The following is a 15,038-nucleotide window of genomic DNA, read 5'->3' on the forward strand; positions in this document are numbered from 1 at the left end:
TACGTAAATGAGGAGGGGGGTTCATTTTTCACAGTTTAGGATTGTTTGTGGAGGAGCAGAACCAGGACTCGCTATATACAGCGTGTTGATGAAAACCAAGCTGCTGTGTGCTATGGACCTGCATTTAGTCTGCGTTCACGTTCATCAAGGAGGGCTAAGCTGTATGGCAAACTGTTCTTTCCTAAACATCCATAAATCTTCAATCCATGCCCTTCCCACTTTTGAGCCTTTAACATTGCTAAAGTCCACTTAGTAGCCTAAGACCCTGAATCAGTTTTTCATTACCCCTTAAAGCTTTTCTTCTGGCTCTGTTCTGCTGCCTCTCGGCGTGCGGCTGAACTAGTTTTATTGAACGGTCAGATTAACTCTGGTCCTTCCTTTGCCTTGTAGGACTCCTCAGTGGGCAGACCTCTCCAACCAACACCAAACTGGAAAAGCTGGATCCCCAGCAGGTGCTGCAGCTGTGTCTCCGGTACCAAGATCATCTTCACCAGTGTGCAGAAGCGGTTGCCTTTGATCAGAACGCGCTCGTGAAGCGGATCAAGGAGGTACTGCCTTGCTGCCTGCCCGTTTCTGGTGGGGAAGGGCTCGGGGCATTGGCTTGGCCATCTCGTGCTCTGAATGCAGGTGCTTGCTGGAGATGACCTTGAGTCACTTGCAGCAGTCCACTTCAAAGTAAACCCTGTAGAGAAACTTTGTTGGGTGTATCCTTCAAGCAAAGTTTCCCTGCTTTCGTTGTGGTTACTGGTAGGTGGTGTGGTTGTTGGTTACGTCCTGGGATTGCTGGCTGTAAACAGTGGCTGCCCCTCTGGTATGGCAAGTATTGCAAGCAACTGTTGAAGAAGTAAAAGATTGCCCCCTCCCTGGAAGTGTTAAAGACCGGGCTGGATGGGGCTTTGAGCAACCTGCTGTAGTGGGAGGTGGCCCTGCCCATGGCAGGGGGCCTTGATCTTGATGATCTTTAAGGTCCCTTCCAACCCAAACCATTCTATGATTCTATGACTGGAATTTTTAAACTAACATTCCTTATTTAGGTCTGTATAGCACACATTTTACTATGCCTCATCGTTAAGCTCTAATTTAAGGAAAGAAATGGTTACCTTACTATCTTCTATGGTTGGAGAATGTAGTATTCTTTCTTCAATGGATTTGTAGAGCTAGACGTGTTTTCAAAGTCCATAGCATGCTGTCCCTCTGATCTGTATGGCAAAAAGATCTTCAGGCACTGCTGTTTTTACCACTAAACCATCATTTGAAAATCACTAATCTGCTTAAATATTCAACGATCCTGTTGGGAAGGAAATTAATTCCTGGGGTGAGCATTCTGCAGTTGGATTGTCTTTCTCCTGCGTAGCTACTGATGCTGGAAGGAGTCGGATGGCTGACAGATTTTATTTTTTTTTTAAAGTCAAGACAGACTGGCATGAGAGGAGATGCTACTCGAGAGTGTTTTCTCTGTACTTCCAGATGTGTAGAAGAACTGGTAAATGCTTCGTATGTCAAAAGTCTGTGAGACTGACTACTTTTTAATGTCAAAAGAAAAATTTTTGAACAGGTGGTTAATTTTGATTCATGCAATATAAACAATGACCGTGATTTGTTGTTGCTCTATTGGCTTAGAGTTAAGAAAATCCCACATGACAAACTGGATAATAAATTTGATTCATTGGCTGTTTTGAGAAGCTGCTGTCATCATGAAGTTTTAAGTCCAAAATAACGTGGGAGCCATTAAAAAGGCCTTTTTACTTTGGAGTATCAAGATCTGAGGCCAGCTATTACACAAGATGTAAAGATATTTGCAGATGTTGGTGACTCAGATCACACAATCTCAGAAATGGGATTTAATTGCCAGTCTAATGACACTGTACTGCATTAATCCGAGCAGATTGTAATTTTTTTGGCTGTTAAAGTGTGAGAGGGAATATCTACATGATTTAAAGTCATAGTAGATTCCACCAGTGCAATTTGCATAAGTTGGATTTGCCTTCGACAGGGCAAGTGGCAGAGTCCTTTTCAAATCAGCTATGCTGATGTTTTCTTCCACATTATAAGGCTTTTTTTTTTTTTTTTCATCTAAATAAAATGATGATACTGAGATTGTCACTAGGTTCTTTGTCACAGACTCCCTTCTGACCAAGTGGAGGAGAAGTGGGGGACTCTGTTACTCGGACAACTGACAAGTGAGTTGGGTTGGGGTTTTTTTTTTTTTTGCTCATAGCCCTTAAGTAACTTCAGATGCTTTCAATCCCTCTGCCAGATCTGGTGGGTTTTTACTGTTCGTTTTCCTAATAATTTTTAAATGTTTTTCTTGCATTGGCCGTTCTGCGTGTGTGTTCTGGAGGAGCCGGGTGGGACCCACTCAGCTTAAAAGTCCAAAATAACGTGGGAGCCATTAAAAAGGCCTTTTTACTTTGGAGTATCAAGATCTGAGGCCAGCTATTACACAAGATGTAAAGATATTTGCAGATGTTGGTGACTCAGATCACACAATCTCAGAAATGGGATTTAATTGCCAGTCTAATGACACTGTACTGCATTAATCCGAGCAGATTGTAATTTTTTTGGCTGTTAAAGTGTGAGAGGGAATATCTACATGATTTAAAGTCATAGTAGATTCCACCAGTGCAATTTGCATAAGTTGGATTTGCCTTCGACAGGGCAAGTGGCAGAGTCCTTTTCAAATCAGCTATGCTGATGTTTTCTTCCACGTTATAAGGCTTATGTTGTTTTTTTTTTTTCATCTAAATAAAATGATGATACTGAGATTGTCACTAGGTTCTTTGTCACAGACTCCCTTCTGACCAAGTGGAGGAGAAGTGGGGGACTCTGTTACTCGGACAACTGACAAGTGAGTTGGGTTGGGGTTTTTTTTTTTTTTGCTCATAGCCCTTAAGTAACTTCAGATGCTTTCAATCCCTCTGCCAGATCTGGTGGGTTTTTACTGTTCGTTTTCCTAATAATTTTTAAATGTTTTTCTTGCATTGGCCGTTCTGCGTGTGTGTTCTGGAGGAGCCGGGTGGGACCCACTCAGCTTAAATCATTCTTTCCAAATGGTTTGGGCTCTCCTTGGCGCACTAAATCGCCCCGCTGATGACAGTTGCTGACAACGAGGGGTGCAGCTGAACCAGAGCAGGGCATGTCTCTCCTTACAAGTGTGGACACAGGGAATTGCCTTTGGCTGCACCCATTTGTCAGCGGTGATTTAGTCTCACCGTGTAGACAAAGCTTTGAACGTTGGTAAAAAGCAAAAATGACAAAGAAAATGAAGTGTATTGTGAAAAGCATAATGTGCGCGTAAGCTGGACAGTAAATTCTTTTCTCCTCATTTTGCTAGTCTGTATTGCCCTTTTCCTTTCTTTAGCAGTGTAAGCATTGAAGTGTTTTTTTTCCGATAGCAGGCTTACCAAGTGACTGGTGCTTTTAACTTTGCTACAAAAAGCTGCTGAGCTTCAGTCCCTGATTTTACAGAATCACACAATCACAGAATCTTCTGGGTTGGAAGGGACCTCAAAGATCATCTTGTCCAACCGTCAACCTCACTGACAAAAATAGACACCCACACAACAAACAAGGAGCATCACCATCACTAAACCCTATCTCCCAGCACTACATCAACCCGTCTTTTGAACACCTCCAGGGATGGGGCCTCAACCACCTCCCTGGGCAGCCCATCCCAATGGCTGAGAACCCTTTTGGTGAAAAATTTTTTCCTAATATCCAGCCTGAACCTCCCCTGGCGTAACTTGAGGCCATTTCCTCTTGTCCTGTCGCCTGTGACTTGGGAGAAGAGACCGACCCCCACCTCTCTACACCCTCCTTTCAGGGAGTTGGAGAGAGCAATACGGTCTCCCCTCAGCCTCCTCTTCTCCAGGCTGAACACCCCCAGCTCCCTCAGCCTCTCCTCATAAGACTTGTTCTCCAGACCCCTCACCATCTTTGTTGCCCTTCTCTGGACCCGCTCCAGCCCCTCAAGGTCTTTTTTGTGGTGAGGGGCCCAAAACTGGACACAGCCCTCGAGGTGAGGCCTCACCAGTGCCCAGTACAGGGGGACCATCACCTCTCGGGCCCTACTCCCCACGCTGTTCCTGACACAGGCCAGGATGCTGGTGGCCTTCTTGGCCACCTGGGCACACTGCTGGCTCCTGTTCAGCCCACAGGCCACCAACACCCCCAGGTCCTTTTCTGCCAGGCAGCTCCAGCCACTCTGCCCCCAGCCTGTAGCGCTGCAGGGGGTTGGTGTGACCCAAGGGCAGGACCCAGCACTTGGCCTTGTTGAACCTCATCCCGTTGGTCTCAGCCCATCGATCCAGCCTGTCCAGATCCCTCTGCAGAGCCTCTCTACCCTCCAGCAGGTCGACACTGCCACCCAGCTCAGTGTCATCTGCAAATTTGCTGAGGGTGCACTCGATCCCCTCGTCCAGATCATTGATAAAGATGTTAAAGAGAATTGGCCCCAGTACCAAGCCCTGTGGGACACCACTCGTGACTGGACGCCAGCTGGATTTCCTACCCTTTGGCTGAGCTATGTCCACTTTTCAGACTCTCACTGGCTGTACCCAGGGCAGTAACAGTCCTCCTGTACGGTGCACCACAGTCACACTGCCTGCAGCTAGGAAGTCTTTCCTTGACAAAATGTCCCAGGGCAAATATCCTTTGCTCATTGTCTGTGTGGCCAGAAGTTTCCTGGTTTCTGGCGAAATTCAAATGGACTGTTGTGAATTTACTGGTCCGTGATAATTTATAGTTGAGTGTGGTGGTTTGTAAATCGACGCACAACCTGAATTAAAATGGTTCTTAATAGGAAAGAGAATAAGCGAAGGCTTATTCAAACAAAAACATTGCATGGCAAATAGTTACTGCAGATCTAAGTAGACCCATCTGTGCATTCTCTTATTTTGGGGACCAAAACAGTCTAGCTCTGCTTTCCACCCCATTTCCCAGTTTAGCCAGGATTTCTTTGCAGCGTGTGGCTGGATCCGTGTCTGCTCCGAAACATAGAAGCTGTGCAGCTTCCAGGGTGCTGTGACTGTTCTCGCTCAAGAAGAAATACCTTTACCCAAGTGTCTGCTTGAAGGGTTGAAGAATTGAAGATGTGGTTGAAGGTGGTTGACTCAACTGCCTCCCTTCAGCAGTTACACTTGCTCGTACCCTAGCTGTAGGTTTTGGAAGGGATTTTTTATGACAATAGGCTTTGTCTTCACTGCCAAAAAAAAAAGGATGTGCTTGCATCTTTTTAGGGTAAAACAACCCCTATGCATTAAATATTATGTTTCGTATTAATTTTGGCAAGTGACTCGCCATCTGTTTCAATACTGCATTAATTCCAGGACCACTGAAGTATTTAGGATTTCTTTTTAATTTTTTCTCCTTATCAGTTTGAAAAACAACAGAACAGCAATTTGGGATTTATGTGTGTGTTAATCCAGTGTTATGGCATCTCACAAAATGTGACAGTTTTCAAGAAAAAAAGCCTGTATGCAGCATTTTCTGCGTAATTTGTCTGCGCTTTGGTATTTTTTAGGACAAAAATTCTTAGCTTATTGGATGAATCACCACATTATTAACTTCTGGGGTCATTCTGTTCAGATGGGTCTGGGAACGGGATCTTGTCTGTCTGCTGGTGGACCCACGTGGGCTCCTTATATGTGTACGCTAGGAAAAAGGTAATTTTTAAAACCCAGTAGACCACATGTTATAAAATGCTAAGGTATAAAAGACAATTATAGCTAGTTAATAGGTTAAACTGGTCTGTGTGCACCTTGGAGCTTTTGCCACGAAGTGTTTAATGCTAGGGACAGAGTTGACAACGTGCCTTATGGAGAATGTGATACTTCATGTTTAATATCAAGGGGGTGAACTGTGAACAAGCAGGGATCAAACAATCTCGGTCTGCCTATTCTTGGGTGTTGCATGTTAAAAAAAACCAACGCAACCAAAACACCAAAAAATCCAAACCCAAAATCTTTAGTGTCTATCAGCATGAGGACAAAAGAGCTTCAACTGCAACGGTTCTCCTTTGTTTCTGTGGTGGGTTTGGGGTCCTGGCTGTAGACAGGAGGTCTTAACCTGCTGCATCCCACATCTGACTCTGCCACAGCACTGCTATGGGCCTGCATTAGAACTAGTTTGAAGTTCTGAGCAGCTCCAGCTTCTGTTGAGGTTTTGAGAGCTACACATACTCTTTTCACCAGGAGTGTCTGCCTCAGTTCTGTGATCTGTAAAATGGAGGGTTTCTGTCAAGATTGGTTTGAAGGCGAATATTGACCAGCACTAAATAAAGGGTATGACTTGGGGGAAAGAAGAAGATGAAGCAGTGAGTGGGCTACTTTAAATTAAGACCTTACCAGTGGAGGTTATCTGATTTGGGTGGCAGGGAGAGAATTTGGAGAGTCTTCTGATAGGGGATGGTGAACAACAGGGAATGGAAAACAAGTAGAATAGGTAAAAGCTGGGGAACAGAGCTAAATTTTCAGAAAGGGCCCATGATTTTGTCCACTTCCAAAACTGTGTAGGAAAAACCTCAGTTTCTTTCAAAGAAGCTTTGAATGAAAAGATCTTCAGCATTTCTTACTCGATTTCCGCTATTGGCAAAGGAGATATGGTACTTGAAGTACCTGTGGACCCTTAAAGGCAAATGTAGTTCCTAGACAAACTGTGCTTAAAATAGAATTGAAAGTGGATTATTGGGAGGGCTCTTATGCTTTACCCTAAACCCAAATATTGATGCAGTGTTATCTGTAGCATTTAGTGCCACAGAAATCCTAGACTGACAATGACTTTGAAAACAGAACACTTTTTACAATACAAAATGAAATTAAAAATATTTCAGTCTAAGCTTGTGCACACCTGTGGCTCACTCCCCCCCACCCCCCCACCATTTTCAAATATAATAAACATGACTGCTATATTCCTAACTATTCTTAATAGTTAAACATCTTTTGTCCAGGCAGGCATTAATATCATTAATTGGTTAGCCATATGGCTTGTTTTATACCTACAAATTCCTCTATGGGAATAGCTCATTATTTTGAACGTACATTCCAGAATAAGATGTGTATTGATTTATTTTTTTGTTTCGTTGTTTTTTTTTTTTCCCTTTCCTAGCTTGCTGCAAAAAGTGGTTGTAACAGGCTTCTCTAGGATGTAGTTACAATGTCTAGAAATACATCCCTTAATATTTGGCAAGTAAATAACTTTAGAAGCCACACATAGGCCACAGCTCCCAATATTTCAGCTGTTTAAAATTATGGGTAGGAGTTAAATCATTATTTTCTATTAGCGACTAGTCTAGTGCATTGGACAGACTAACAAGAAAAACACTTTTTTACACAAGCATTACATACAAGCACATTATAGCTTATCCCGTGTATTTAAGACTCATAAATTGTGATTCAGCCATTCATGTCACCACATGTGTGAAGCAAAACATGCCTAGCAATTTGGGGATTTAGGAATTTCAGGTTATTTTTCCTGAATGCCTTGTGCCTTTTTGACCTTTATCGCAACCCGGTTGTTTCTGTGACATGGAGCGTTTGTTTTATTGGAGGGACCTGTCCCCTAGTGGCATAAGGTGCTGGGGAATGTGGCCTGCAGAGGTCATCAAACACCATCTTGTTCCACCCAGAAGGAGACTTTTAACCCCTCTCGCTAGACATGGGAGTGCAGGCAGTGGTAGGGACAAGCCTGAAAAGGTCTGACATTCCCTGGTGGAAATTAAAGGACGTGGTACCTTGAAGGTCATAACAAAAGGGAAAGAGCTCTCTAAGTGCAGGAAGCTGTTCCATCACCAGGAATGAATGAATCCTGGGCTGGAAAGCTTGGAAAGACATTGCCTGGCTGGGGACTAGGTTGATGCAGTGCTGGATGCCATTAACCAAGGCTGCAGTTAGACTCGGGGTGCGTATCTGCTGGAAGCACACGTGGTTTCTGTTGGGTGATACCCCACAGTCGCTTCTCTTAGCTCCATCCCCTCTCTGAGCAGAAAGATTTGGACTGTCTGGGCTTCATCCCACGCTCCACTAACAGTTGACCAGCATCCCTTCAGAGAATGGGCTCAAAAGAAGGGGAAATTTTCTGGAGGTGGTTTTTTTGTTGGTCTTTGGTTTCATTTGTTTCAGTACTCTGCTGAGAGAGATGTTTGTTGCCATTCCTGTTAGTTATGGTGGCCCTGTAGGTGGTATCAGAGCCGAGTTCCTAAAACTATTTGTGAAACCTGTTTTCAGGAGACATGTCCTGAGAATGGCGCGCTTTCTGACTGAAGTAGGTCAGCAAAGTACGAATGACCTCACCAAGTCCAAAGTGCTTCTTTGACTTCAGGCCTTTGCTTCAAGGTCCGTGTGGATCAGACCACTGATTTCCCTTTCATCCCATTAAAGGGAAGGGCTCAGAGGATCAAAAGGAAGCCCGTAAACGAAGCCTAGCAAATGTGAAAACGGAGATGTGTTTAGTTTTGACACAACATATAAAGACTTTCTAGATGTGGCCGCGTTAACTTGCAAGCAAAACTCAGCCTTTTGGCTCAGAGACTTAAATTAACAATGCCCCAAATCCAGGGGAAGAGGCCTGAGAATTCCTTGGGACGCAATGTTTCTGAAACAGGTAAGAAGCTGGGTTGAAATGCCACTGGTATTTTTCAAGGGATTTAATGCCACGCTGCCATGCCTAACTAGAAAAGTTAGGGAACATAATGTTCTGTGAAAAAATCAGTTCCTTAAATACAGTCTTTGGCATCTTGGAATTATGAGATTGATGAGGACTGTGGCAATCTATCAGGCTCTTTATTTCTTCTCTCTTCTGTGATGAAGTGTTATGTATAAAGACTGGAATCTTTACAGGCACCATCGTGCAGAAATAAATGTGCGGGGTTATGAAGCTGGAAACTACCTTCATGTCCTCTAGTTGATCTTGCTCCTTGTTCTCCAGCCTGGTGTGCAAGTGGCTTGAATTCTTGGGGGGGGGGGGGGGGGGTGAAGTCTTAACCAGCCAGCATCAAAATGGGAAATTGCTTTTAAAAAAGCTTCACAATTGTTACTTTAATACATGGAATGAATGTCTTGCTGTGTATGTCCGAGGCAGATGGCCAATGCTCTGTTGTACATGAGCTTTATGAAGCGATCTAGCAGTTATTAAAGGAAGAGGGAAGATCGTTTGTGCTTGTGACAGCCTGAAATCTGTTGTGTTACCATGCACTGCTTCAGTCGGTGTCATAAAAAAGACCAGTCCCTCCTTCCTAGAATATATGTGTGAAATCAGTTCCGGCACGTTCCCTTCTCCTGTGCTTTGGTTTCTTACAGCCTTTTGAGAAAAGATCTAAATTGGAATTCTTTCTACCACCAAATAGCCAAGAAAGAATAGGAAATTAAACTTGAACAAGCACCTAGCAGTCAAACATTTGTATTATTATAGAATTTAGGTGCTTAAGAGACTGGCACTGAAGATTGGAACTCTAGGTACGCTAAGCATTATATTAATGTTTTCATCAGGATTAGTACATGGAGCTTATGATTATCAGGTACCAGAAGGAATAGAATTCAGTTTCTTCTCGTAGTTTGTTTGGAAATTTTGTTTCTTATTCTAGTCTTTTTTCCCCAGGTGGAAAAAAACCCCAAAAAATAACAACCAAACACAACACACACACCCCACCTCAGTGTTGTAGATCTTCAAACAGGAATAAGAAGTGTTGAAGTCCATTCTGCAATTAGCAGACTTGATACTGAAACCCAAAAAACAACAACCAAACACAACGCACACACCCCACCTCAATGTTGTAGATCTTCAAACAGGAATAAGAAGTGTTGAAGTCCATTCTGCAATTAGCAGACTTGATACTGAATTTAGGCATGAAAGGGATTTGAGATACAAAGAAAGCCTGGGCTTTATCATAAAAGGTACTCCCATGAGAAATAGGAACGTATTGATTGTATTGCATAAGGCTGTGAGAAGATCTCAGCTGACACACCGTGCGCAGGTCTCATGTTCAAGGAAGGTGAGTTCATAGTGCAACAGAAGGGCTGTAAGGATGCCTGGGGAGTGGAGAGCTTTGGGGAGGAAACTGGAAAAGCTTTATGTGTTTGGTTTAGCCAAATAAAGATGGAAAATGGTATGATTTCTCTTTCTAAATAAGTCTACGGTTAACATAGGTTGAAAATAGTCTTCTCCTTCCCTGCTGGATTGTGTTGATACAGGAAAAGTCACTTGACAGGCTTTCATTCTTAACGATTACCTCCTGTGTCAATGTTGAATTGAAATGTTCAAGGTGTCAGCTCTACCCTTAAGTGAGAATTGGGGGAGGAGGCTGCGGAGGAGAAGAGGTGTCAGGAATGCTATAGCTAAAAGCATTTGCCATTCATTTTAGTTAGGTGAGCCAGTATTATTTGCAAATATTTGGAGTTGCACCGATGACTTAAAGATGCTAGGTGGTAGGCTGGGGGAGCAGGGTTGACCTTGTGTTAGCAGCCCTATAATTAGCATTCTGATAACAATCAGATGTGATCTACAGAAATGACTTCATGTTGAAAGTATTACAAAGCCTTAGTGCAAGTAATCTATCCATCTTGCTTTTTATGAAGGGTAGGGTTTCCTTAATGTTTCTGTGCCATTGGGGCATGAATGTTTCTATATGAGAACATTATTAGCCATTATTTCAACACTGCTCTAGAGGTATGAAACATATCATTTTCTAGTTATTAATTTGTGTGGGCGTTGTTCCTGGCTGGATGTGTCATCTACCTCTGGAAGCCTGGATAAAATGCTGAATTATAGTATAGTAGAATACCCTGTAATGAAGCGTATGAACTGTGCCAAATTGTGGTGTAGTGAATAAGAAATAAGATATTTTTTTTATTATTTTTTTTTAACGAGAAGACAGAGTGATGTATTTGAAGAGCAGTTGCTGGGACTGGCAAATTATCTAAAAGATAAAATTCTAAATCAGATGAATTTCAGCTGAAAAAGGTGCTCAGATAGTTGTAAAACAAATTAACATAATAGCAGTATCTGGCAAGGAATTTTTATAAGAGTTTTTAGGATCATTAAGGATTCTTGGGTCATAGTCTTGCCTTATGCTTAGTCTAGTCCATAGAATTTAATTCTTGCTTATGCCTAATCTAAGCCACGTGGCAACTGAAGAACAACTACTTTCTAAGTTCTCCTGCCAGGGCATAGTGTAAATATTCAGGTGCCTTCTTGGTTTTGATCAGTTTTTTTCTAGAGATCCATTTGTAGACATAAGCAAGGAGAGACAAATACTCAGCCTTCTGTGAAACCTGAGGCTGCTGTGACTCAACACAGTAAAAACAGGTGCCGCAGAGCCCATTAGTTACTTATTCATTAAAATTACTGAACTGTTGATTGGTGGTGGTGGTATGTACTCTTGTCATATTTTGAGCAATAGTCTATAGCCTCAAAAGAGCTTGCTATGGAAATGAGCTACAGTGCTGAAGATTTCCATGAGGCTTTCCTGAAGCCAAAGACCTACTACCAGATGTTGTGACCTCCAGAAAAATGCTGGGATGTTTGAGCTTCAGCACTGTGTGGAAGTATGGTGGAGTTAGTCTTGAAAGTAGCTCTTCTGGGAATGAAGGAGTAGATCCTCCCCTTCTCATCATCACTGGGACGTTCTCGGCTCATTTCATGTTCTGGTTGGACATGAAAGAGCTGATGCAGAGCTTCAAAAAGATCTTTCAGAAATGTTTCGCGTTATCAATAGCTAACGTTGTGAGAGCTGACATACCTTTGAGAATTTTTCGCTAACGTTGTGAGAGCTGACATACCTTTGAGTTTCCCTGGTGAGAAGTTGATTTGGACTGCGGCTGTGAAGGAAAGAGCAAAAGCTTCATCTGGCCTGTCAGCCATCCAGAAATCCCCAGTTCTTGTTGGCTGGGCTTGTGCCCCTGCACATCTCTCACTGCAGCCTCCTTGCGTGTCCACAGGCCATCTGCACAGCACGTGGGAGACAGTTCTGCTGCAAGCAGCTGTGTTGGACTGGCTGTGTAAGTGTGACAGGGTGCTTGAACCCACCTTGGTCTGCAATTCCTCAGACAAAAAAAAAAAAGAGGGAGTCCTAGATAATCCTTGTACCACTTCACAAACTGTAGGAAATGGTTCAGACTCAGCTCCTTTGCGTTCCCTGCAATAGATCTAAGAACCTTTTCTTCTTAAGTAGTGTTCTCTTCTAGAAGACACTTTGTTCTTGAGTGTCTAACCCTGACTGAATATGGCAAATGTTAGCAGCCCCTTTTGAAAAAGTTTGAAAGACCTTCTGTAGGACATCTGGAAAAGAAGACCTACAGCTCTCAGACCCCAAGTGTGAAGCTGAGAATAATATCATTAGATCAGATGGCTTGCAAATGGAACGAAGCTGGCTATTTTAGATAGCACCTTTTTGCTCTGAAATGGGAATGGTAGTGCTCTCTGAGGAAACATCTCATTAATGACAGTGGTCATCTCTCTTCAAATCAAAGCTTATTCTTGATAGGAAAACCAACTTGCTTAAAGATAGTCCTTCCGACATGTTAAAAGTACAGAACTGAAACCCTAAGGCTAAATAACATTTGCAACTGCTGTTGTCCTGTAATATTCAAGTTCTGGCTGGACACAGGAGTGTTCTGAATGAGCAATGTGGCGGCAGTGTGAAACTGGGAAATGAGGGAATTAAGGCCATGTTATGTAGCAGAATGATTAGGTAGTCTGAAATACAGTTGTGCAAGTTATGATTTAGGCAACAGATCACTCTGTACCAGATACAGATTTTTCTTTCTCTAGGAACAGCTAATTAAAGACAGGCTAGCAGTTTCTGATTCACTTCTCTGGAGCTGTACTCCACAAAAGAGAGGTTTTGTGAGGACGTTTTACACACAGGTTCATTTATCTTACGTATTGTCTGGGTGGGTTTTTTTTTTTATTTTTCTTAAATTTTGTCATTTAGGAGAGGTATGGAAGCATTTCTAATGCTTTGAATATAGCGTAGCATTTTTTTAGTCTTGATACATTTTAGAGGTTGTTTTTTAGATGGATGCAGATTGTTCTATGAAAGCGGCAACTGAAAGCTCTAAAAAAAGTGTTCTTACTCGTTAAAAGTCAATGAGCTATGAATTACTATAACCTTTTCTTGGTGCCATTTCAGAAATCTTACAGATAAAATCAGATACTTATACCCCTTCCCCCCCAAAATATCTCTTTGTGTATTTAAAAGTCTGACACAGCAACACCAAACACTGAGTTTAGGGTCTGGGAACACGTGCAGTGGGAGAGAGATGGTTCTTCCCTTCACGTGGTGGTCCTGTCGCTTCTGTGATTGTCATGCTGAAGGGTCAGGGCCAGAAGACTAAACCACTGAAGATAAAAGATCCTGGGAAGATCAAGCTTGTTTCGTTCCCGCTGCCCGGCTTCTGTTCAGGACCGATCCCATGGTCATACAGCTGGTTTGAAGACGGGAGGTGGGACTTCTGCTTAGCTGTTTTGAGAGAGAAGGATGATAAGTAGCTGTGGTGTTGAGGGAAACGTAAGTAAAGAAAGTCCAGTAGAACAGGAGGGTGATACGAGATGTATCCAAGGCGGAGAGCTGGCTGTAGCATCTACAGCACCAGGTTCCAGATGGCTGCTGGTTGTTGGGCTTTGCTGTCCATCTTCTCCCACCCCTGCGGAGTGGGGCCCTGCTTTTTCCAGCGCTTGGAAGTCTGCTGGTTCACTAGTGCTGGGTGAGAAGTAGGTATTGTTTTAATCATAGCTTTAGGACTCCTTTTTTTAGCAACAGTTAGCGATAGCAGCCCTAAGTTAAGCTTGGGGCCCTGCCAGTTGGCAGAGGGACGCTGGTGGCTTTCAAGCCGGGAAGGCTCGAGTCGGAGCCGTGAGGGAAACGTGGGCCGCGGGGTTCAGAGGCAGCGACAAACATGTATCCTGTCCAATAACACAATAGGCAGGAAAAGATTTACATAAAGGTGGAAAAGCTAATTTTAAGAATGAACCTTCTTTTTCTTTTGAATTCTGAATTCTTTTGTGCAACCCAAGGCCTCCGAAAAGAGTTAAATCTGGATGTTACAGCACAGCAGCTTATCTTAAACTACTGTGTACTATAGCTGTTAGGGACCAGGTATGGATTTAGCTGTAGATCTTATCAAGTAAGCTCTTACCAAGTTAAGGTGTACCTATTAATATTACTAAAACTCAATGTTAGAGCCAAATAAAACAGTTACTCTTCAGTCCCTAACTTGACCGTGATCCGTGCAACGCTTAGACAGAACAACCCTTCGCAATTGCTCGCAGCAGTGACAAATCACAGAGGGAGCAAAAGGAACGTTTTGGCATGGGATTCGGTCTCGGATGTGATAAGCAAAATTGAAACACAAATTGTAATTGTTTACCTGGCAGTGGCACAGAGGAAGGGTGCTCATGGGAGCTGTACTCATTACCCATGCTGAGGAGAAAGGAGGTGGGATCCTAGGCTGGGCATCTCTGTTTCCTACCCTGGCAAAGATGCTACCCAGTAAGTTTATCACTTCCCAGCGTGTGGGATGAGTGGGAGAAACAGAGAATGTTCCCATCATCAGGAAGTCATCACGATCTATTGTGCTAACTTTGCGTGACATTATCAAAGAGAGAGGGGAAGGAGGTGGGGGGGAGGGAGGGAGGAAAAGCCATTCATGAGCACATTTGTTTTCAAGCAGTACAGAAAGAGGAGCTGTCTTCGGGTTTTAAGTGCGTTGATTGAAAAGTGTTTTCACACCAGCACGTTGTGACTAATATTCCACGCAGCCGTGTTCCCGCCTGTCGCTTTCAGATGTGGGTTTTGGGCAGGAAGGAGTTCATTTAACCCCAGCCAGGCACCTGACAAGGTGAGGGGAGAGGCTGCTGGTGCTCAGAGCACTGCTCCACCAAGCGAACTTGCTGGAATAAGGGTCTCACTCTTAATTGCTGTGTTTTTTGAGTGGCAGCCATAAAGGCTGGGGGGCTGACAGCAAGTTGTTAGGGGAGAGGGACGCAGGACAGATGGACATCTAGCTGAGCTCTTGAGTGAGGGCAAACACAACGTTTTCTTGCTT

General features: G+C 43.4%; 1 protein-coding gene across 1 annotated transcript in view; it reads left to right on the forward strand.

Moving 5' to 3' along the window:
* Nucleotides 1-15,038, forward strand: part of BORCS5 (BLOC-1 related complex subunit 5) — an 80,696-nt gene that overhangs the window by 56,440 nt on the left and 9,218 nt on the right. Inside the window, exon 3 of the mRNA XM_014959268.1 lies at nt 391-548. Within this exon, the coding sequence (XP_014814754.1) occupies nt 391-548 (158 nt within the window). The remainder of the gene's footprint in view (nt 1-390; nt 549-15,038) is intronic.

The sequence above is a fragment of the Calidris pugnax genome, unplaced genomic scaffold (assembly GCF_001431845.1).
Source record: "Calidris pugnax isolate Ruff unplaced genomic scaffold, ASM143184v1 scaffold298, whole genome shotgun sequence".
Lineage (NCBI taxonomy): Eukaryota > Metazoa > Chordata > Aves > Charadriiformes > Scolopacidae > Calidris > Calidris pugnax.